The following is a 26,234-nucleotide window of genomic DNA, read 5'->3' as shown; positions in this document are numbered from 1 at the left end:
AATTTAATAGTGATAATTATGATTTAGCCTAAGCTGTTGCTAACAGACTATGTTATTTGGAAAGGTTTAAAACAAAACTTATAATATAATGAGAGTAGAAATGTGTAGCCTACAGGACTTATGCTAGGAAGCAAACCTGTTAGATGAAATATTACCTATTTTGCTGGAGTTGTCTAGCCTAGCAAATTAATGTTTTAGCCTAAGCTGTTGCCTAACAGAATATGGTATGCTGCCTAAACTGTTGCTATCTATCATGTTAAGTTGGATTTTGAAACTTGTAGCCTACGATGCAAAAAAAGTGAACCAAAACACAAGGTAGGCTAGTTGAAATATATTGTGCAGGAAGTGTATACTGTCTATGCCTAGCAATTATTCAGCCTGTTCATAACTGCACATTATGAGGCCAATTTCATGTCATATTGCATATGTAATACACAATTCACAGGATAGTGAAGCCAACTTATTCTTTCTTTCTATTCACACGTTGGCATATGGGGGAAGACCACTATTGCTTCCTGGTCCCCCAACTTCTTAATAATTAAGCCAGAAATGTGTGGGGCTATACCCCCACCCCAGTCCCTTTTCATGCATCCGCTGGTAAGAATGTCCTTTAATCTCTCTTTGCAAAACAGATCAATATGGAAAATCCTGAGCCTCAAAATGTGTCTGCTAGCAGATACATACATTATAGGAAGAAAAAGAAGGAGAGAATGGGGTGCTGACTGCTAAGGTATTTCAAGAATGGGAGTGGAGTAGGAAGAAAAGGCAAAGGGCCAACCAGAAAGCAAATAATCGAGCAGTGTACAAAGCATCCATTACATATGTTCGAAATAACTTTCCGACGGAATATGTCCAAGATCTCATCGAGCATATTTAATATTTCACTCTGGACAGCATAAATTTCATTGTTGCTTATGAATTTCTTGTGAGAGAAAACATAATTGTTTATTGTTTTCGTACCTAATCAACAGCCTTTACATTGGAAAAAAATTCCGTCCCACCACATTCCGTCCCACCACATTGACACACTTTCGGTAAAATTAACACAATTCTTATGCGGGAAGTATAATTTCTGCCATTGTTTTCCTAATGGTAGAAGAATAGTTCACCTCCATTTCAGTGTTAATAATTACTATGATATTGTACTACTTTTGATAATAATTACATAAAGGTTACATGTACATGATTTCATGAGATTTATCATTCCGTCCCACCACGTCAATATATTTGTGTTACCATGGCAACATCTTCAAATTTGTGTCTGTTTTTTTTGTGTCTGGTTGCAGTCTGTGACTGACCTGTTTGTGTGGATATCCTGATTCCTTCATATATGCTACATATAAAGTGGTATTATTCAAAAGGTCTATCAAATTCCGTCCCACCACAATACGGTAATTTTGGCTTTGGCCCTGCTTTGATGTGCGGATATACGGTACCAGGCCCTTTTTCAAGAAATTTGAGTGGGTTGGTCATTTCCAAAAAGGGACCGTCTTGACACTATCTGAGCGGAGCGCCACCATCGGTTGACGCATGGCGTAACAATACAAGTACTGGCATATGATGTTAGCCGCTGCAAAAACATGGTTAGTGGAAGCCATATGGGGAATAAGGTGTAAATTATATGTTATAGGTTTGTGTCCTTATTTTTTCACGTCAGAAAAAGGATCTACAGTACTGCTGGTAGGGGAGGGGGAATGAGCTGAGTGAGTGGACCGTGTAGAGGACGGTGCATTATTATTATTAGTAAAACATTGTGGCACTAATATAGGGGATAACAGTGAAACATACGTAATAAGTATATTTATGAACCGTAGTTACATGTTAGACTGCTACACTGTTCATGCAGGTTAAATCTTTGGAGCTCTCTACCTTTATTTTTATTATAATCCCCCTCTGCTTCAGCCCCCCCCCCCTCTGAAAACCACCAGAAACAGTAGTCGCATCAGAGATCGTGCATATGGGCAGGGTCAAGCGGTAACGGAGGGACATTTGACTGTTTTCCTTACACATTTTGTCTCTCTTTGCATTAGTTTGAGGGAGTATGTTGCAATTTCTTTTGTGGTTATCTAGACAGGTAGTTACTTGCTTCATACCCATAAACTTAATTCTTGTGGCTGTTACTGTAGGGAAAATATGGCATGATAAACATCGTGGTAACGGAGGGACACCAAATGAACACGTGTTTTCACACTTTTTTTGGAAGATGTCAAATCCACTGTTCTTAAGTTGCACTGACCATGTAACTTATATCAGGTGTTGGCTGGTACATTGCTTCACATACACCAAAGAAAAATTAGATGAACAGGCATGAATTTTCAAATCTACAGCTGATTTCGTACAGTAACGGAGGGACAATTCCGATGGTAAGGGAGGGACACAAAATGTTCAGTGTTGTTTAGTGTAGCCTTTTGCCTGTTTTTGCTGCTTAGATTCAATATTTTTATTGCTGTTGGACTAAAAGTTATATTACTTAGGGAAACAAGGATAAGAACATTAAACCAACAGCTATGTTCACCAAAACATTAGCAATTTTAGTGGTTAATAAAAATGTAAGAAAAAATAGTAAGAAATTGATTAAAAGAACAAGTTTAAACAGACCACTCTTCATCAGTTAGCACTCTCCAACTGCATTATTAGCAACTGTTGGGGGGGGGGGGGGGGGCTGGTGGCCAGTGCACTTCAAAACAAGTCAGTAAATCACATATTTACAGTAGACAGTTCACAGGTACTGTACTGTACCATGTGCAGAAAGGAAATTTCATTACAGTAGTATAAGTCACATTTTGTCTTCCAAATACTACTAGTACTTTGCAGAAACCACTTGGTGCAGTAATTGATACTGGGCTTAAAAGTGAAATGCTGAGGTAACTTCTAACTTTAATGATAAAACCATACTGTAATAATGCAGTGGTAGTATAACAATTTAACAACTAACAACAATAATAATACAAAAACATTTTGAGACATAACATAATACAGTTATAGTAGCTACTGTAGCTACTGTACTGCAGAAAGGTTCAGTATGCCTGAATGTAATATTTGTGGATTAGAAACTATAGTTGAATTAACTTCCTGCGATTATTTATAAACTCAAAACAAAACAACAATATCATAAAAATAAAAAACAATATTCCAATCACAACTATGCTTTGAACATGTCTGCAAACTTTTCTATTATTTTTAATCCTGATCAACACATTTTGAGTTTGCTCTTGCTGAAGGAAAGTGGCTTTGGAAGCTCTTGCAAATGGAAGAAAATGTCCTTGATTCTCATAGCTGAAATATTGCTCACAGTTTTGAACTGGTTGGCAATCAGCAGTGTATGAATGAAAACTTCCACTCTGTACCTTCCAGCCAGTGTTTTTGTTGTGTTTTTTTTTAACTCAAATGTAGCTTTTCTTGACTTTTATGACTTCACATTCTGAGGAATTTATTAATGTTAGTCAAGCTGTTGTTCTCCTCACATAAACAGGAAGTCAAGAATTCCATTTTAAGAACACAACTACTTAGCAAGTAAACTCCCACTGGCAGGAATCTGTGCACAATCTTGCATTAAACAATTGTCCCTCCGTTACCAGTAACGGAGGGACACTACTTCACTTGTTCTTAATTTTAGCATAAAAGTAGCTAACTCCTTGGTTTAACATTTCTTTAGTGGTTAACCCTATGAAAGTGTTTTATACAAATTCTGAAATTTTTCCAGCATTGAATGACTGAGAAATTTAAAAAAATGTATTTTTTTGGTAACGGAGGGACAGGTAACGGAGGGACAAATCAGGTAATTAGCAATTACTGCTAATTGACAATTTATAGACATTGAAGGGGAATTATTCCTGTGATATGCATAATATTGACCAGGACTACTAGGCTGTTTAAGTAATCTTTCTAAGTCATCTTTGTACTAGGAAAAATTTGGTTTTAAAAATATGCACAAAATTCAATATTTTTTGGCATAACATAAGTGCAAATTGGCATGTGTTATATATGTCTATAACTTTTTATTAAATTAGTATATTTTTGTTCTGCAAGCACAGTGGTAAAATATAACTCTTTACCTATCTAGCCATACCACATTTGACCATGTTCTGTACATTTCCAATTTCAACCCAATTGTTACATTTCCCTTGACCCTGCCCATATACGTGATGAGCAGTTAAAGTAAACCTTATGTTACTTAACGCCATTCCTACAATATGTGCCTAGAATCTCAGAGTTTGCACACTACAGACTAATTAAATCAGAAGAAATGATATGAACATTTATCATAGGCCTACTTTCATTGAGACAGTGTAAATCTCAAAGGGCAGCTACCCATGCGCAGACTACGGCCCTGAATACTAAACTACTGCGTGTAAAGAGCAATGCACTGACCCTGCTAGGAAAGATAGAAAAAAAAAAGTTTTTAACCATCAACCCCTCCATCTTCCTAACCACCTCCATCTATCCAACCCCCACCATCTCCCTCAAAACCCTCCATCCCCACTGCTCTCCCAAACCCCTTCCTTCTCCTCAACCCCCTCTATCTCCCCAGCCCCTCCATATCTCTCAAACTCCTCCATCTTACTCCATCCCCACCCTTTCCAACTCCCCAACCCGCTCCATCTCCCTCACACCCCTCCATCCCCCACCCTCTCCATCTCCCCAACCCCCTCCCTCAAACTCCTCCATCTTACTCCATCCCCACCCGCTCCAACTCTCCAACCCGCTTCATCTCCCTCACATTCCTCCATCCCCCACCCTCTCCAACTCCCAAACCCCCTCCCTCAAACTCCTCCATCTTACTCCATCCCCACCCTCTCTAGCCCCCTCCATCTCCCTCACACCCCTCCATCCCCCACCCTCTCCAACTCTCCAACCCCCTCCCTTAAACTCCTCCATCTTACTCCATCCCCACCCTCTCCAACTCCCCAACCCCCTCCCTTAAACTCCTCCATCTTACTCCATCCCCACCCTCTCCAACTCTCCAACCCACTTCATCTCCCTCACACCCCTCCATCCCCACCCTCTCCAACTCCCCAACCCCCTCCCTCATACTCCTCCATCTTACTTCATCCCCACCCGCCTCAACTCTCCAACCTGCTTCATCTCCATCAAACCCCTCCATCCCACCCTCTCCAACTCCCCAACCCCCTCCATCTCCATCAAACCCCTCCATCTCCCTCAAACCCCTCAATCCCCACCCTCTCCATCTCCCCAACCCCCTCCCTCAAACTCCTCCATCTTACTCCATCCCCACCCGCTCCAACTCTCCAACCCGCTTCATCTCCCTCACATTCCTCCATCCCCCACCCTCTCCAACTCCAAAACCCCCTCCCTCAAACTCCTCCATCTTACTCCATCCCCACCCGCTCCAACTCTCCAACCCGCTCCATCTCCATCAAACCCCTCCATCTCCCTCAAACCCCTCCATCCCCACCCTCTCCAACTCCCCAACCCCCTCCCTCAAACTCCTCCATCTTACTCCATCCCCACCCTCTCCAACTCTCCAACCCACTTCATCTCCCTCACACCCCTCCATCCCCACCCTCTCCAACTCCCCAACCCGCTCCATCTCCCTCACACCCCTCCATCCCCCACCCTCTCCATCTCCCCAACCCCCTCCCTCAAACTCCTCCATCTTACTCCATCCCCACCCGCTCCAACTCTCCAACCCGCTTCATCTCCCTCACATTCCTCCATCCCCCACCCTCTCCAACTCCAAAACCCCCTCCCTCAAACTCCTCCATCTTACTCCATCCCCACCCTCTCTAGCCCCCTCCATCTCCCTCACACCCCTCCATCCCCCACCCTCTCCAACTCTCCAACCCCCTCCCTTAAACTCCTCCATCTTACTCCATCCCCACCCTCTCCAACTCCCCAACCCCCTCCCTCATACTCCTCCATCTTACTTCATCCCCACCCGCCTCAACTCTCCAACCTGCTTCATCTCCATCAAACCCCTCCATCCCACCCTCTCCAACTCCCCAACCCCCTCCATCTCCATCAAACCCCTCCATGTCCCTCAAACCCCTCAATCCCCACCCTCTCCATCTCCCCAACCCCCTCCCTCAAACTCCTCCATCTTACTCCATCCCCACCCGCTCCAACTCTCCAACCCGCTTCATCTCCCTCACATTCCTCCATCCCCCACCCTCTCCAACTCCAAAACCCCCTCCCTCAAACTCCTCCATCTTACTCCATCCTCACCCGCTCCAACTCTCCAACCCGCTCCATCTCCATCAAACCCCTCCATCTCCCTCAAACCCCTCCATCCCCACCCTCTCCAACTCCCCAACCCCCTCCCTCAAACTCCTCCATCTTACTCCATCCCCACCCTCTCCAACTCTCCAACCCACTTCATCTCCCTCACACCACTCCATCCCCCACCCTCTCCAACTCCCCAACCCCCTCCCTCATACTCCTCCATCTTACTTCATCCCCACCCGCCTCAACTCTCCAACCTGCTTCATCTCCATCAAACCCCTCCATCCCACCCTCTCCAACTCCCCAACCCCCTTCATCTCCATCAAACCCCTCCATCTCCCTCAAACCCCTCAATCCCCACCCTCTCCATCTCCCCAACCCCCTCCCTCAAACTCCTCCATCTTACTCCATCCCCACCCACTCCAACTCTCCAACCCGCTCCATCTCCATCAAACCCCTCCATCTCCCTCAAACCCCTCAATCCCCACCCTCTCCATCTCCCCAACCCCCTCCCTCAAACTCCTCCATCTTACTCCATCCCCACCCGCTCCAACTCTCCAACCTGCTCCATCTCCATCAAACCCCTCCATCTCCCTCAAACCCCTCCATCCCCACCCTCTCCAGCTCTCCAACCTGCTCCATCTCTTTCACACCCCTCAATCCCCACCCTCTCCAACTCCCCAACCCCCTCCCTCAAACTCCTCCATCTTACTCCATCCCCACCCGCCTCAACTCTCCAACCCGCTCCATCAAACCCCTCCATCTCCCTCAAACCCCTCCATCCCCACCCTCTCCAACTCCCCAACCCTCTCCCTCAAACTCCTCCATCTTACTCCATCCCCACCCGCTCCCACTCTCCAACCCGCTCCATCTCCATTAAACCCCTCCATCTCCCTAAAACCCCTCAATCCCCACCCTCTCCAACTATCCAACCTGCTCCATCTTCCTCACACCCCTCCATCCCCACCCTCTCCAACTCCCCAACCCCCTCCCTCAAACTCCTCCATCTTACTCCATCCCCACCCGCTCCAACTCTCCAACCCGCTCCATCTCCATCAATTCAAACCCCTCCATCTCCCTCAAACCCCTCAATCCCCACCCTCTCCAACTATCCAACCTGCTCCATCTTCCTCACACCCCTCCATCCCCACCCTCTCCAACTCCCCAACCCCCTCCCTCAAACTCCTCCATCTTACTCCATCCCCACCCGCTCCAACTCTCCAACCCGCTCCATCTCCATCAATTCAAACCCCTCCATCTCCCTCAAACCCCTCCATCCCCACCCTCTCCATCTCCCCTCTCTCTCTCCACTCCTCTAACAATTATTATATTATACGTAAAGTATAAATTTTATACAAGTATAAATGAACAACGGAAAACTTTCTGGGAATAATAAACAAGAAAAGAGGAATTAAGTTCAACAGTAAACACAATAATCAGCATCTCATGAATAATCATCAACCATATACATAAAAATGGAGGGTTTTATTACATCATTAGCCATAACTAACCATCATTGGAATTCATTCCATTTTAATTAATTAGGTGTTACATTGCTTCGTTATAAATGGCGGTTGTGTTATAAACAATACTTCCTCAAGCTGCTGAGTGATAAATATATTAACATACTTTTATATGGTGTATAAGGCCTGAGACTGTATACTTCGCTTCTGTCCATGATGTAGGCCCAACCATTCATAATTCCAACCATTTATCAGTTTAGTCCTGGATACCTAACAAACTGTGACTGTCTATGTACATGCATGGTAACTCAACATGCTGATAATAAGTTGGAGTTGATATGTTACAGCATGCCAGAAAATCTTGGGAGTAACCGACAGGTGACAATGCACATATAACTTCAAAAACTTGATACTTCATAGTTTCTCAATTTCAAACACATCCCTGATCAGACCAAGGTACATACTACAACAACTTAGCTTGCCTGGCATGTCGGCAATCTTTATTTTCTGCAGAAGTTGAAGTTTTTTGATGAACTGTTAATTTAGGTAACTATCAGTAGCTGTCTCCACTTTAGAGAAATCTTCAATCCACCACTGCATACTACAATATAGTAGTTGTGTTTAGTCAAGTTTGTTAGCTCTACACAATTAAACAAGTGGAATCTTAAAAATGTCATGTTATGTTTTTTTATAGAAATAATTAGGCAAGCTGTCTTCACCTACATATAGCCTGTAGATTTCATCAAAGGAACCCAACACAGCCCATTACCATTTCACAAACTTACTGTTGAGAATTATTATGTAAAGTCTCACCAGACTCACATCCACAAAGGAAGTTATGTCAGCAGTAATGTGTTTCAGCTTGAGTTTTCCTTCACTTTCTTGGAGGAAATGTACAGAAGAAATGTTGAAAACTGTATCACCTGGAGGTGAAAGAGAAAATACACAATAAATCAATTTTCCATTCACTAGATTTATCAAGGTGAAAATTGGTCGGGTCTGTGATCATTTTTGTAACATATTTCAACGTCTTTCCTTGTGTCTTATTAATAAGTATATATGAATAGTATAGAGCTGTAATCTCAGGGCAGCAAATATATTGTTTTTAGGAATATGTTCTGCATCTGATGTAGGCAATTACAACACTTGTAGTGGTGACTGATCAACTCCATGTTACCTCACAAGAATTGTGTAGCCACCCCCACCCCCCCCTCCGATACAAGATATCTTTTGACAATTGCTGGAAATTTCTACCAGATTTGTGAGCTATCTTCCATAGTATTGCAACAGAACATAAATGTAGAAAGCACATGTGCTGGAGTTTCCTGGAATTATCTCTTAAATGGCCAGTATTATAACTGAAGTGCAAATAATGTACATCTTAAGCAGAACACATTAAGAGAATCCTTCAACACTGTTGACCAATGGCTAAGAATGGAATTCTGAATTACTTTGATTTTTACTCTGAGGACATGCATATGGTCCAGAAGGTTCATGCATGTCTTGTATTACTGACTGACAACAACATATCCACACATTAACAGTAAACCCACTAAAGACTTCCATTTGTAATCCCTTAGTATATAGCTCATTAACAAATGACATAAAACCTAGATTATCTTCAGATTTAAATTTGACATCAATTTTATTGGGTTATAGATGTACTGAGAGGGGAAGGGTTGGAAAGGTTAGGATGGAAACAGAGATTTTTATGGTTCCTGTTAGTCATTCTACATGGTTCTAACTTAGTGTGGGTATGGTTCTAACTTAGTGTGTGTATGGGTCTCATTTTGTGTGCAGTGACTCTATTTAATTATTAGGGCACATGCACTTATGAATTAAATTGATTGTTTATGAGCCTGCCATACATTTTACTGCCTATTATTTGCGGAAATTACAGTAGGCTGACAATACAGGGGAGTCTGGCTGCGCTGTTAAGACTGATTACTTCCCTTACCTGCCACCCAACACTATGACACACTGATAAATTAGAAGGGATCAAGTCATCTGAATATTTTGTTCCTTCATTTATGATGGCTACACAAAACAAAGAAATGGACCCAGTATACTAAACACATACACCTCTTTGTGTACTTTTACACAATGGTAAGCAATACAATGTATGACATGTATTGCCTAATATATGGTGTGTGTATGTTAGACTGAAGCCATTATCTTCTTCCCTAGGCCCTTAGAGAGTTTGCTGATCAAGCAAGATTCAAAACATTTACTGTTCCAACAGGATTAGGCAGTAACAAAATCTCTTCCTACTTCAGAATCAAATCTAATTATAACTACAACCCAGCTTACCAGTCCTGCTATACTCTAAGTATACACTAATCATTACCATCAGCATATTGTAAACCATTCTGTGCAAGATCCACATCATGTGACCCCAAAGATCGTCTCAAGAAAGATTAATCCACATTTACCTAATCAGGAGATAAAGACAAAGACAATAAGAAACATATCAGAACTAGATGTTTAATGCAAACGATAAAATCCCTTGTTTTTGAGTTTGCCTTTTTAATATTTACTCAACAGTTATTCCATTGCTCACAGATACACAAGCTTATGCTAAAATGACTCAATAATTGCAGGTTCATTCATTTTATTGCAAGGCGCTTTTATTTTAAAGTTGAATAATTTTTGGAAATTTATCCATAAAGAAAACAAAAGGCAAAATTTGGTAACATGTTTGCAATCCTATGGATAAGACTATTACTTGGTCAGCACACTTTCTAATTAGATACTTTTAACGTTTTTTGGTGCAGCAGGCCAATGAAGTTGTTCATCTTTGTATGAACACCAAATTTCTAATTCTATTACTTTGAAGTCAAGCAAAGTTAGGCCTAATTACTGGTCTAGATTGCTTTTTTCAAACTATCTGTATACCAGTGTGAAGCAGAGGCTGCTCTATTACATAAATGTTAGTGTTTTTGCTTTCACAACTTTCCCAGTAACTTCATTTCCAATTTTGCCAATATACAGCAACATGATGCACCCCCCCCTCTCTACCCAAACACACTGTTATAACAGAATTACTGAATTACACAATAACTTTAAGAACAGAAAAATCAAGCAAATGCATTAAAGATTTCAGATGACATAACATGCTAAGTGATTGTCATATTGTGTTGTATGATCTTCTGTGATAGAATCATAAACTGTTGCTTGTCATAGTGCAATAGTCAATACCTAGCATTATCCATGGCATATTTAATATGATGGGATAGGTGGAACTTGTCATAAATTACATAATATCCACTCAACCTGGAGGCTGTGATAATTGAAAGCCTTCATTAGCATTATATGCTCACACAGTGACAGGAATGAAAGTGCTGCATCATGAAAAAATGGATGCTAATGACCATTAAAAATTGGTCAGATTTGAGAGATTAGAGATGTACTTGGCATCAGAATTTCATCCTCTTGAAACCTACAATTATGATACAATTTGTAGAGATGATGCTACAATTAGAGAAATACTGAACAAAAGAGGTCTCACAGAATCCCTGAGTCTAAGACACAAACTTTAGCAGTATTCTAACTAGATTGTTTATATGTTATGTCTTGTTTTAACAGTGATTTGAATTGAAGGGAGTTGGGGGGGGTGCTGGATGATAGACTTTCCGGTGGGGAAATTTCCCTTGAGGGATCATCTGATACGTCATGGAGTAAAAATATTAAAATACCACTTTCATTTTCATGGAGGAGGGGAGGAGGGGGGAGGGGTGGGTGGGTAAGAATCAGTTGGTGGACCATACAATCATTACCCTGCTCATGTTAACTGTACACATTTCTTCCAAGAGCTGTAATCCGGATATATATGGTAAAGCCCTAAAAAGGCTGGTCTCAGGACTGAATAATTCCAGTTTACCTGATGATGAGAAAAAAAAAAACTGCATTTGGTGATCAATTATAATGTTATTATTCAGGTAAATTTTCATCATCGGGTCTGCAAGTAGCAGCATTCTACCATGTAGCATTGTCAAACACAGAACACAGCTGATATAAACATATGGTATGCAGCAAAATGCTACTGCAGTTTCAAAATAAATCACTCAGTTATAATTATAATAACAATGTAAAGAAACTAATGCAACCAGAATACAAATATATAGACTGTACAAGATGAGTTCAAGGTCTCATAATGCTTCCCAAAGTGTGTATACAGCTCACCTAATACCAAGCTAATTGAAATATAACGAAACATTAACTTGAAATTGAGACAAGCATGGAATCTTCAATACAAACTTTAGGCAATAACACTGGACTGTCTATAGGTTGATGAATTTGTAGGATTTCTGAAATGATGACATTGTACTCTAATTGATTGAGTTAAAGTACATATTTTTCTATCTGCAGACTTTGACATATACTGTTATTTCATAACACGTTGTTCGGTGCAGTCCTGTTGTGAGAGGGTGAGGGTTGGGTGGAGGCTACAGTTGTACATCAGCTAAGTGCCCAGTGAAATATGTGATAAAGATTGATATACTTTAAACTTTGGATAAACAAAGACTTAAAAAAAGTGGATCTGGTGACACAACTGTGCATTTAACTGTGCCTGGCTCTCAATGTCACTGGGTTTGTGTACACCTTACTTGAATAATGCTTCTTTAGCCTTACAAGATGTGATTGTGAATCTAAGAACTGGTGTGTGACAGTTTATCAGGAGTTTGGAGAAAAATATCAAAGAAGTAAATTAGATACAAACCCAACCATAATCTTCAGCTGATATGAAAGACACCTTTGAGATGAATACCAAAGGTGGAGGTGATTTGCATTTTACTGTCCAATTACATTTCAAATCATATTTCCAATATATATGTAAGCAAATGCTTAAAACAGTCATCTCTACTGTACTACAGTAAATAAACATCATAACAAACAAAGTACATTAAAGTTCAAGATTATATCCATAGTTGTGTGACCTTTGTGTGACCTACCTAAATTAATCAAGGTTTCTTGTTTTTGTTTGATGGAGTGTTCATTACAAATGCCTCTAACTCAAAGCTCAGCGATACAGACTGAGTTGACTTCTTTAATGTTTCTACAGCATTATGAAATATCTAAAATGGTATTTCAAGTTTTTGGTTTTAATCTGAAGAAAATAAATATCTAAACAGAAGACTTATTTGTGGGTAACCCAAACTACTGTACTTTCATACAAACCAACAAGTTGTCTTCCAGTCTTACCATTCTGGGATTGTCAGGAGTTCTAGAGGCCTTTATTCATTTGAGTCTGGGAGGCAATTTTATTTCAGTTTGACATATGGTAAAATGTACCAGAGGGTGTTTAGGCAGTTAATTGTGTAATGGCAAGCTCATTACAACCATACCAAGTACTGGATTAATCCAGCAAGAATCCAATCATGTTATTGTCCTTACTAGGGATTAATTCTGTCAGTTGTATTTTGAGTGGATGAGTTAAAACTTTATATAAAATTCTTTTAGTGAGAGTGAATGGAGATTAAAGAGTATTCCTTGATCTGCGAGGCTATTCAAAAAGTCTACCTCACATATTTGAAACATCATTACTGTTCTACACTTACCATTAATGTGATTACCATCACAAGGAGGAAATATCAGCTGATGAACCGTTCATCGTCTTTGTCAGCACAGTATGAACACTTCCATCAAAAACTGGTAACTACAGGTGGAATAGGTGATCCTCTATTAGCTGGCTTCATAATTAACCTAATGAAGAGAAAAGAAAGTGATGTGAATGAGATTTAAGTCCTAATTATAGGAGAAATTGAGAATGTCAGTAAGAAAAAGATGTGTGTATGTCTCTGGCCTGTATACATGGACATTCAGAGAAAAAATCCAGAGGTAGGAAAGTACACTTCAGTTGCCAGTAACCAGGTATTAAGTGTAAAAACAATGAACCAGTTAACCATCAAACTTGAACCGGATTGTCCGTTGTTAGTGGAAGTGGCATATAAAGGTGTGGTGCAGTGATATAAATGAGCTCCCAAAGGAGAGTCCAACCTCACACGAACCCAACCATGCATGGTTTTGGCTTGACTGAGAAATATGTGAGATTTCGCACCTCTCTTTCCTATTGAGGACAAAATCTCTTTTGAATTTCCACTCATAAGGAGATAATAATATCTAAGTTAGTGTGTAGATGTGGTGGATGGGTGTTTTATATTATTTTGCTTCATTTAATGGCACCAGGCCCCTGGAGACTGCATTGCCTACACTGACTTAGTTACACCACTCTCTGGGGTCTCTTTCTATAATTTTTGATCACCAAAGGTTTATAAAGTACCCTGTTCAGCTGGTCAATAGCCATACAATATGGCCAGTTCTACAAATTTGGCAGATGAAGACACTTGTAACCTTAAAATATTGAGTTAAGAAAGTTTTGAGATGATGAAGTTAAAATTTTGACTAATGAGGTAATACAAAAATGTCAGAATTTTGACTTTTAAGTCATATCTTGAGATATAAAAGTCAAACTGTTGATATTTGGGACACTTATTTAGTTTTCCTATGTCCCTATTAAGCCACTGTACCAAGTTGGTGAAGTTAGATCAGTTTGAGACCAATTAGATTTTTTTAAAACTAACTGCAGTGTCTGGCAAAGCAATGTTTAAAAATTAAACAAGCACAAGTGACAATTATGTATTCACAGCTACATATACTCAGATTAGTAGGAAGTATTTCCAATTGTGTTTTCTGTTTATAGTGGCTGGACTTACAAGGGTACTGCAAAGCTCTCCAAATCTTCAGTACTTTCACATAGTTTCTGGAATCTGCTAGCAATTTTGAGCACTTGAGGACATGTCAGTAATAGAAATACTTAATCTGATTTTACTCTGTGGAATATATACTGTATATCTGAGCCCTAGCCGGGTGCTTCAGAAGAGCTCTGTAACATCTCTGAGACTTCTTGTCCTCTTGTATTGAGTTCAAAGTGCATTCAAATACATGTTAGAGAAAAAAAATGTAATTTCTATGAAGTAAATCTAAGCCCTGGTGGGAGTCCCTGTGGACTTTAGCTGCGACATTTTCACTTTTCAGATATTTAATTTTCTCTGATAGTGATTTTGCAGCCCTAGTGGAGCCCATGGGGGGGGGGGGGCAAGTGCTCACCACCCTAGTGGATGCTTGTATATGATTGAATGCCCTCTAAATGTGTTTATTTTAAACAGTATTTAGCTCTCAAATATGTAAGGAAGACATTTTATCATGACATGATATTGATCAAGGGTTGCAGGGGAATTTAAATTCCTTAACTATGATTGCTAGCCAACAGTTTGGTGAATCAAGTCACAACAAACCAGATTTACTTCATTCTTACCATTCCTATGGAACTCTGTGCATCAAGAAGTGTAGGATACTGAAGAAGCTTGATAGGTTCATAGGTCCTAATCTCCTCTATCCGGTACAGTCTCTGTCTTCATATTCACTAGAGGGTTTCTTCCTACGGTTGGATTATTACATCATGGAGCCGTTCGAGTCACAGTGACTTCTAAATCAAAAGTGAAACACTAACATGAAATCATTTTAGTTATTCAAAAATTTCAGAAGACATCAGACACAAAAGGATACTAACAACAACAAAAAAAAACCATGGTAGCAGTTCCACTTTGATCCAATCATTGATCTTTTTAATTTATTGATTATTCAGTATTAAAGTGTTTGGTTTCTAAAGCTTTTTGAACGTTCTTAGGAATTTTTGCATTCAGATAGCAATGTGACACTACAGCAGTCTTTGTGGGCAATCAACTTTACATGATAGCTGTAAAAGACCCCTACACTTTTAGTAAGTAAATTATGTAAAAGTGAAATTTGATTTGTGATATTGAAGCTGAAGATACGTCAATAGGAACTGATCATTACCAGCAAAAACCCTGGATATTCTGGATATGTTCCAATAATGGGTTGTCTTGGGCCAGTAAGGGTGGGTAAAGCACTGCAGTATTATGGGTGACACAAACTACAATAATGTTTGCATATGATATGGAATATTGAATCTCAATCTCTGGAAAACCTTACATTTCATTTGACCTTTACTCACTGGCAGGTTAGCACTTAAACCCACAACATCCCAGGAGAGGAAACAATTTCAGAGTACTTTAAGTTTGTGACTAAAACCTTTCAGACAGATGGATGATCTCGCAAGTGTCGAACACTTCTTTAATAAACTAATATGATCGAAGTATTCTGTGGGAGGAAACCCTCCCCTTCAACTTTTCACCAACTAACACCAGCAGGCTAGCATCACCATATTTCAGCTATTCCTACATTGTGCTGGGCATAGGTCACGCTTTATGCTGGCATTGCGGACTATTGAATACATTAACTAAAACCATTGGACTAGGCCTAAGTTAGGCTGCACTTTTCTTATATGACTAGAGACGACCTAAGCCATAACTTCAACGTTATGATGTCCCTGTCCTTGTAGGTACATAGCCTAACAATATGAAAGGAACACAAGACATACGTGGGATTTCTTCTTTGACAATTGCAATATACTCCGTCTGTTTCTTTCAGTATCACCATCTGAAATATATTGCAATATCTTCATATTAGTAAGCCAGTACTGTAGCTTCGGGGAATCACGTTAAACAAACAGAGAAGTACAACCATACAACCGTTCTTCAAACGCTGCTTTACACTGTGTCGTTGGTTTGTTTAGATTCTGAAGATGAGACTTGTTCAAGTCGTTTCCATTGGCTACGAGGGAAATTCCCCTCTTTTTCAAATAAATGATCAATTTTCTAGCTGAAATTATAGCTAGAGTATTTACAAGATAATAGCAAATTCATTAGATCTAAAAGTGAGGACTTCGACTACATGCTGCAAAACGGTAATTCATCATTTGCACCTCGATAATTTTCTGGTAATGTTGCTTTCATAGAATACTGTACAGCCGCTTGAAGTGTATACGTGTTATGGGTCGTAGCGTATAGGTCTTATGGAAAAGATTAAAAAAAAACTTAGTTATTACACTGCAACACACCAAATTACAATTTGGACGGCCTCTTGACTATTCACAACAGATCTTCCGAAGTCCAAACATAAAAAGGGGTCCGGCACAAAATATATAATGAAAACGCAATATGCAAATCATGAAAACAAATATGATGGTAAAGCACAGCTACAGGTGTACCCTTCCCTGTCCCCCCCCCCGACTTAACAAAAACATATTCATAGGCAAAACTGCATGGTGTCTGGAGCCAAGTTTAGACCTAATTGGTTGTCTAATTATGCCTCGGAGTGCACCAATTAACATACATTTTCAAAACAATTTCAGGGGACGGGGCTACTGAGATTTGCCTTCAACAAGCCAACAACTCTGGCATTTCCATAGCAGTGTCAGTTGGGAGATCCCCCCCCCCTTGAAATCCTATACTAAATATGGGGGTCGAGAAGGGGTCCCGTTCCCCTAGTCCTGCGAACCGATTTCAAGTAGTAGATAACATATATATATTTACATCTGCTAATAAAATGTGATGCATGGCTACATGTAGGTAACATGCTATAATGTGTACCTCTTTGTAAGGCATCATTGTATATAGGAATAATAAATGGTTGGGCAACATGCCCATCCAATAGTAATTTACGGAATAACTGGACGGGCAAGACTATATTTTCTGATTTTGTATGTTATTATACAATAGTGTTTTTAACATCGCGGTCAGTTCAGTTTTTAAACTTCACACTAGTATGTTTTAGCACAACCTTAAGTTTAGACAGATATTATAGTCTAACTACGCCCCAGAATTGTTTCAATCGGAGGACCAACAATCCCATACATGGAATTGCATTCAACGACTCCACAGCAACACCATCAAAACTTTCGCCACCTATAGTCTGACCATAAATGTTCATTCCCCTTCCTAAATTGATCGGGTGAATTTTTGAATGTGAACCCACGTTACAGGGTACTAGACCGTACAGGAGAGTCGATCCGTTTTCAGGATTGGAGAGGCAAAGTTATCGCTTATGCACTTAATCAGAAATATACACAAATTAGCCACAAGATGTACCTCCTCCTTAATGTTCACATGCTTCCCCATATCTATGTAGACATGTGACAAATCACTTGATTGGCGTAGGAAGGGATCAAAAAATGAATGGGTTGGGGAAGTGGTCGGGAGGCATCGCAATTAAGCAAACAATTCATATTTTGTCATTATTGTGAGCCACATGGAACACTGAAAAATTTCAAAATTTGCATATCAAAATTTTAATTATTTTATCGCAAAGTTTTGAATATTTCTGGGAATTTCAACCCTTTTTCAAAATTGAAACCCTTTTCTTGAAAATCAAATTTGTCTTAAAATTGCAATCTGTAATATAACCGAAATTCTCAACATTAAACTACTTTTTCTAAAATTTAGAACCTCTTCGATTGATTTCGACCTCTTTAATTCCCTTCATGTAAAATGTCGATTTCTTTTTGTTTTAAACTTAAACTTTTAAAATGTCGACTTCTCAACTAAAAATATTAGCGTTTTATCTCAAACTTGTACGTTTCTCTCGAAATTGCCATTGCATTTCTCGAAATCAAGATTTCTTTCTTATGCAAATTTCAACTATTTTTTCTCAAAAAATAAACTTTTCTTGATGAGGATGGTAATGAGTAAAACGGAGAAAAAAGGGGGGGGGGGGCTACATGAATTGACTATTACAATTATTGGTTAAATGTCGACATAGTATTTTGATTTGAGCAATTACGAGGTACGTGAAAAGACAATACATCGTTTGATTGCTTGACACTCTCTTTGCTGGTGCAAAGATTTATCTGCATAATCCAGCACTGACATGGAGTGGTATTAATTACAAGGTGGTTGGGTGGGGAGGGGATGAAAAAAGTCGTGTGGTTACATTTATTCCAATAATTTCAAGATGATCAAGTGATTATTTGTAAAAACAAAAATGTAACTTGACACAGACACGTTTTGTCTGCACGATGTGTCTGCAAGATGTGTATGACTGAACAAGGATGTTCAATTTATGTTATTCCATGTAGGTTTTAATATTCATTAAACATGTACTCTTTCAAATCATTTGAAACAGACGGTATTCAAACTTTTGTGTTAATTGTTTGTGTATGCACCCATTAACAGATGATAAGGTGGGTGAATGAGTACATAAAATGCTTTTTTGCCAAATTTTAACTGGTGGTGGGGGAGGGGGTGCACGAGGACTAACACCCTACCGCTTAGGGAGAAATGTCAATGATAGATTGATCTACTTGATATAGGTTGTGTTGTATTATTTACTTCCTCAACCTCTTCCTTGCTACATACCCAATCGACGTCAGTTTTTAAACTGTCTGTTTCCACCGGGCATATATAACGTTACGTACATTTATTTCTATTGGCGCCAAATGTCTGTTACAAATCTCAAACATCACCCGCGAACAGCTGGGAAACACCTGTATATAAATATCAGTGACTCATGCTATTGAATACCTGTTCAAATCTTGTATTGTATATATCAGTATCACTGATAATGAATGATTTAGTGTTATATCAGTGGAGTTGCAGAGTACGTAGTATATTCGTGGGAGTTGTTTGTTATCATTGACTTGTTGTGGTTATTAAGATGGATTGTTTAATGGAGAGGAACCGCTGTGAATAGTTAAAATAGTAATTATTGATCAGAGAGATAATTTGACGGTATGGTATAGAGGCATAGGCTAGGATGTGTACAAAGGCCAGGCCCAACTTAGGTAGGCTATAGGTTAGACAAGTAATACAGTTAGGCTATGTTAAAAATCTCAAACATCACCCGCGAAAAGCTAGAATTACTACTTTTAGCAAGAGGAGATGCTTAGCAAATCTAACTAAATAATACAAATCTTAGCATATAGTTGTTGACAGTGGCGTAGGAAGGTACTTTTGAGTGGGGGGGGGGGGGGCTGAAGACTGATGGCCGGCCCGGGGAGGGGTGTAAGGGGAGGGGGTGTCCCCCTCCCCTTTTGCATTTCCAGGTGGCCTCAGATGCAATTTGGTGCAATATAGCACACTTCAACACCCTCTTCATTTTGTAAATAATTTTGCATTTTCACCTGGCCTTAGATGCAATTTGGTGCTCCAAATGAGATTTTTTTCTGCCAAAATGTTCTGAGCACCAAGGGCAGAAATGAAAAAGGGGTTTTCTGACTTGCCAATATACCTGACACTTAATGGGAAATATATAGCTTTGTTAAATACTGTATAGGGCCTAGAGCTTTGAACCTCAATTTAAGTCTAATAATAATCAAATGCAATACATAGTTATTGAAAAGGAATCTTTCGTCCATGTCTTTCCAGCAGCAACTAGATCGTGGTGTTCTACTCACAGCTGGTTTTGTCTTAATTTTGCCCACATAATTATAAAAACTGTACGTCATTTCTAAGCCAACAGACTTATGGCCATATGAAGTTTAAAAGTAAAATGGTTTTGAAATTGAAAGTGCGCCACTTATTTTACCCTGCTGCAACACTCAATAGCAGAAGTTTGCGAGAGCCGTAGCTCTAACGTTAAATGTTCCGCTAACTGTTCACACCCGATGAACTCCATAGTAAGAGAAGATATTTCAATGAACCCGATTAAACTTAAAAGTAATAATTAATTAGTATAATTAAGCCCTCAAGGATATGAAGTGTTTACATATAACAATATTATTTGTAAAAACAAAATGTAAAAAGCGGATGGTACTATGTAATTGGAAGAAACGATAAAGTTAAGAAAGTTAAGATCATAAGCAATACCCAATTTAGGAATATCTACAAACACAAAGAAAGAACAAAGCTACATTTCGAAAAAATCCACTGGAAATTATGTCACACTCAAACCGTAACTTAGGAATGAATTTAATAACTAAACACAGATGGACATTATCTTTTAAACAAATCGTATTAATTAGAAATAATGATAATTCATGCAGAAAAGTCGGATTTGGATCAATAATTAAATAATTTGTATATTAAAATTTGAGTTTAAGCCTCGTCAACCTTCTCTCTTGAAACTTGAATTTGATCTACATCTGCTTCTCTAAATTGCATTTTAATTATATATAAGAAACAACCTATTGGTTTAAATATAATTCTTCCAAATCTCCTTAAACTTTATAAAAACCTGGTATTAGTTAGAGTAGAAGTTTCCTTTTCAAGATTCCTATAACATTAAATTACATTTTCCTTCTGAAAGTTCTAAATAAAGATACAAATAAATTTGATCAATTGTTTTCTTCAAAAGATAGATAATCTCAATTATTTTTTACCCATTTCTTATAAAATTCTCAACCCGTCATTGAGATTTGTTTCCTATTAACTAATAAATAAAAAATATGTAGCCTCACATTCTTAATTTATTAAACCTTATTAGCTATAAAAACTTTAATTAATAATTTAATTGTAAAACAAAACTAACCCTCTAATCCTACATTACCACTTTATTTTTCTCTAATATAATCTAATTATTCCTGTTTATTTGTCTCCACTTAAAATCAGCCCCTTATTTCCGTTCCAATAACTGATTCCGTCTTACAAATAAACACGACATAAATGTCCTAGTTTATCGCTTTATTCCCCTATATATTTCGTTATTTGTATTATTTATAATATCATAATAATTATTCTAATCCTTACCAAATCCAATCTATTTATCTCTATCTACTCTATTACTCAGTAACTCTATTCTTTCATTCTAGATTCCTATCTCCTGTGTGCATCTATGGCACTGCTCTCCTAGAGTTGATGAGTCTGGTCTGAACCTTATCCTTCAGTCTGGTCTCTCTCTCTCTATCCTGAGTTCTCTCCAGGAGCTGCGGATCTGGGACAACAGGAGACTAACTAATGAAGAGTTGGCGGCCATCTTGTCTTACTCCTCACAGTGTACAACCTTGAAGGAGCTGCTGTAAGTATTCCGGTGTAGATGTTAGAATCATCATAACAGTTAAACAGGGAATTAATTTAATTAATAAAAGTTATCAATATTAAACTAAAAGGGAATGTAAAGTCTGCTGTATTTTAATGCTAAGGATTGGATTCAATGAGTTCAGTTGGATTTATTCCAATAATTAGGTCATCGTGAAAGGAATTCTGTAGAATGTTGTGATTAATAAAACAAAATATAATGGATAAATAGGGAATATTTTAAGAGGGTGTTGGTAATAGAAGGGTGCAGGGGTGGGTGTCGGTTGTTTAAATGTTCTTTGTTTATGTTAATGTTAAAATTTAACTAAATAGGTTTTAGAATGACAGGAATGTTTATTAGGATAAAATAAGAGAAATATAGACAAGGAAATTGGATTTTAATAATTCTAGCGAGTGAAATTAATATTCTAAAGTAAAGTTTTATAAAGAATAACTGTTAATTTTGACTGAAACCTCCGAAATAGTTGATTTTCAATTATGTAAAATTAATTTAAGAAACAAAAGAGATTGAAAATCGTTATTAATTTTAAAGTAGTAAAATGATGGCAATAATAATAGCATAAACTCCTCCAAATGTTGATCAGATTATGATACCAAAATTAAATTCATACAAAAGAAGTAACCAATAAAATAGTTTTGGTTGTCAAAATTTAAAAAAATTGTTACTCAAAATAAGTTAACTGATTAAAACAAAATAAAAGTTAACTAGAAGGAAATATATAATTGCAATTGACTTAACTATATAGTTAAAACAATGTACTGCCATAAATATCATTAAAGGCAAATCTGTATATCTGATTCATTTCAAAGGTTCAAATTTAATCCGCTTAAACTACATCCCTTTTTTCGTTATAGTTTGAAATACGACGTTATACAAAATAAGCTTAATTATGATTTATGCTTATATTTTAACCTAATTTTTAAACAATAATTACAAATTAACCGAGAGCTTCAACTTTGTATAATTGATAACTTTAAACAAAACTGTTTAATATTTTAATATTCCTCGTATTAATGTTACGTCATACTTGATTCGATCATGACGTCCCTGCTTGGTCCTTTACAATGTAGTGTTATTTTAGACCCACCCCCACCCACCCAACCCCCTCCCCCTCTTGCCTCCTCTCGCCTTCTTTGGTCTCACAGATCAAACCTCGTAAAAGTTTCTCCTTTCCGTCTTTACCATTCACAACATAATCAGTAACATCTTCAACCTACAGATGAAGTGTTACTAAATAAAGACAATATTTAAGTCGCACCCGTCACCCCCTCCCCCCTCCCCCACCGCGCATCACCCAAATCTCGAAAGAAAAGACAAAAGCTATTGAGTAGTTACATAAATGAAATATATGAGAACGAAAGCTGATTAACGTATGTTATATGTGAAACAACGCCATTCCGGGAATAACTGTGACCGCGGAGAAAAATATTACTGGAAATAATACATTTCGGGGGTTTTGTTTGGTCTGACCACGGAGGTAAAATGGTCTGACTATAAACAAAATGTAACAGAGAATGTTGATTCCCTATCTAGACTAAATACTTTATCCCAATCCCAGTGTGCTCTTGGGTAATTTTAGTCTCGCCTCCTCTGCCCCACTCCCCTTCAGACACCTTACCTGTACCCACCACCACCCCTTCCTTCGCCGCGGCGCTCCCCCTCCCCCCCCCTTCGCACATCATCTTTTTTTAGGGAGCCCTTCAAATCAATTCCGTTTCTACCCGATAACATCATCACCATTTTAGTACACACAGTAGGCCTATTCTACTTCTACAATAGTTTTCTGCACAGACGATTGATTTAAACAATTTATTTCTAAAGTAAAATAAGTTAGCAGTAAATATGACACACCTGGATCTCCCGTAAATACCTAATTAGCCTAATAATAGATGACACGAGCCAGGGTTAAAGATAATGAATAGAAAAACGGGACACGCGTCTAGTGTACACCTGGAATAGTGTAACTGCCAGACAACGTAGCCATGGAAACCGACGATAAGTAGGTCAGTCCGTGTCTAGCAGTGGCTGGGAATAATGCATCATTGTATTGAATACGGGTTAGGTATATATCTAACAGCCATTCAGTTATACTGCATGTCATATGCCATGATATTACAACGTGTTCTCATTATTATTCTTTGTTTATATATTTAAATGAGTAAACTTGATTTCCTTGGTTGTTTAATACATCCCTCACTTGCTCCTCTCCCTAATTTTATAGAAGGGATGTTTTATTTCCCTTTCTTCGGTTTTTTTTCTGTATGTACTTTTCGTTTGCATACTGAAGTCTGCCTAATTAGCACATAATTAAATAGCCCTTAATATAACTCACATATCTAACATGTGTCTACAAACATTGCGGGTTCTTAATTGCCTAGTTTTATGGAGAACAGTTTTGTTCTGTGAAGTTGATTAAACGGTTAAACGGTGGAGATAAAATATTGCCCGTGTTTAGCAGGGAGAAATATTCGTTTGATGAGATCTTTTATCTTTTTAAATATGGAATTATATACTGCACTAGTTTTTTTATCTACACAGAACAGGCGAAAGTGATTAAATTATTCCATTGAAGTTTATAATGGATAACGACAACTAGAAATCGATTTCAAATTTGCAACTAAACTGTTTTTAGCGAATATAGAAAGGCTTAGCAGGCTGTCATTATCACCTTCAGACTTTTTTCCAAATGGTTTACAGTATTGTTATAACACACGGTAACAAAATGAAGTACAGATTTCTATCCCCGGTACACAATGAATGAACCTACAAGTTCACAATCACACTAAACACTTATACAACTGCCAGGGTCATATCCAGGTCGTAAATATGGCCACGGTTCATTTAGTTTTGTTGCTGAGAAGGAAAAAAAAAGAAGAAGCAGTTATTCACTTGTTGAAATGAATTCATTGCGTCATAATTTGCGATGTTTTACATGAATCATGGTGGTATGCTTATTAAAACTGAACATAAGTATATTGTGATAGTAACATGGTGGACAACTAAAAAGAAAAAGAAAGGAAAATTAAACAGAAAAGAAACCGAAAGAGAGGTGTTATGTTCCTGGAAATACAGTTAGTAGAGATCTGTGGGTTATTGTATTCCGTCGGTCGCACATCGGTCGCACATCGGGTTTTCCACCCGTCATATCGCAGCGAATAGGGTGAAAACATGTAAAGTAATTGTGTCTAAATATCGCGAGTCTACGCTTTCAGAACGCATGAAGAGAAAGATGAATACTCTACGCATTGACCTCTATAGACATAAGAATGCAAGATAACGTTGTGCACCCTTCGTGACGGGTGGGCTAGGTGTTTCAGCGTTTACATAACGCGTTGCCAATTTTTCAACACTGTTGTTTGCTCTCAATAAATCAACGATGACGTAAGACATGATCGAAGTTTTGAACTGTTGAAGAACCATAAACCCGAATTTTGCATACCTAATTAAAGTAAGTCACTATCTTCTCTCAACTTTGTTGACCCATTTCGTATGTATACACACGCTCAGTTATCTCAACACTACACATTGTTTTGACCCCAGCCACATGATGTAATACACATTATACAGGACGACAAACTCGGCGATACATAGTTTTATAGATAAATTTTATCAATAAAACCAAGGTGAAGAGTGTTTGACCTGTAAATTTAAGCAAGTTTGAACACTTCACTGTTTATCAATCTGACTCCAAGCATTAACGCTTTTTTGGTTTCGATGATAATCATAACGTATGCATTCATGCAGGCAGAGAGTGTGTGTGTGTCTATGTGCGTTTGTTTTTCTATCTGACCGAGGACTTGAACAAAATAATTTCAGGTTCTCTGTTGTGATTTCTAAAGAATCACCACGTCCTCGGGAAGAATTCTATTGTATGGGGTATTGTTAAAGTTAGGGTACGTGGATTTGAACAATGGAAAATACAATGGGGTCCTTGGTCTGAATGTAACACAAACATGTGTGTGCGTGTGTGTGTGTGACGCTTTGCTTGTAAACACGATATCTCAAGTAGGGAAGCTTGGACCAATCTCAAATTTGGTGTATATAGGTACCAAATGGAGTAGAAAAACCTTTTTATTTTGTGGGGAGAACATTTGGGGTCACTAGGGGCCAAATACTAAAAATCTTGTAAACACGATATCTCAAGGAGGTAAACTTAGACCAATCTCATATTTCGTGAATAGGAGGACCACATTGAGGAGCAACAGCCTATGTTTTTTTGTGGAGATCAAAAGGTCATTTGGGGTCACCGGGGGTCAAATTTTGGAAACCTTGTTTTTTAAGCTACCATATCTCCCACCAGCCAGTCTATCAGATAACGTACTCGTTACGCCTCATACGAATCTGAGGCTATTGGCAGTTGGTAATGAGTTTATGGGCATCCGTAGAATCTAAAACTGAAAATACGAACATATTTGCATGGGCTTCAACGTGCCGCTCGGAAGCCTTATTTTGCGTGCAGAAAGGTGTATTTTGTAATACAGCGGTTCTGTTGGACGTTTACGTCTAATTTATTTCAGGTTGGATGTAGTTTTGTTGTGACCAGTCAGCGTTTATGAAACTTAACAGTTCGTCTGGTTAGATTTTTTACTATGACCAATCTCAATGCGAAATAATTGTGTAAAATGGTCTTAGTTTGGCAGTAAGTTTCGCGAGCTTTTGTTTGGATCGGCTGTTGATCCAAATTTGTGTAGTCTC

The 26,234-nt window shown here is 38.5% G+C and overlaps 1 protein-coding gene across 1 annotated transcript in view; it reads left to right on the top strand.

The window, feature by feature from the left end:
• Positions 1 to 26,234, top strand: part of LOC139969978 (NLR family CARD domain-containing protein 4-like) — a 585,990-nt gene that overhangs the window by 35,111 nt on the left and 524,645 nt on the right. The window contains exon 5 of the mRNA XM_071975471.1: positions 21,313 to 21,518. Within this exon, the coding sequence (XP_071831572.1) occupies positions 21,313 to 21,518 (206 nt within the window). The remainder of the gene's footprint in view (positions 1 to 21,312; positions 21,519 to 26,234) is intronic.

The sequence above is a fragment of the Apostichopus japonicus genome, chromosome 7 (genome assembly GCF_037975245.1).
Source record: "Apostichopus japonicus isolate 1M-3 chromosome 7, ASM3797524v1, whole genome shotgun sequence".
Taxonomy (NCBI): domain Eukaryota; kingdom Metazoa; phylum Echinodermata; class Holothuroidea; order Aspidochirotida; family Stichopodidae; genus Apostichopus; species Apostichopus japonicus.
Note: the sequence above shows the minus strand (reverse complement) of the source record. Positions and strands in the feature narration are given on the sequence as shown.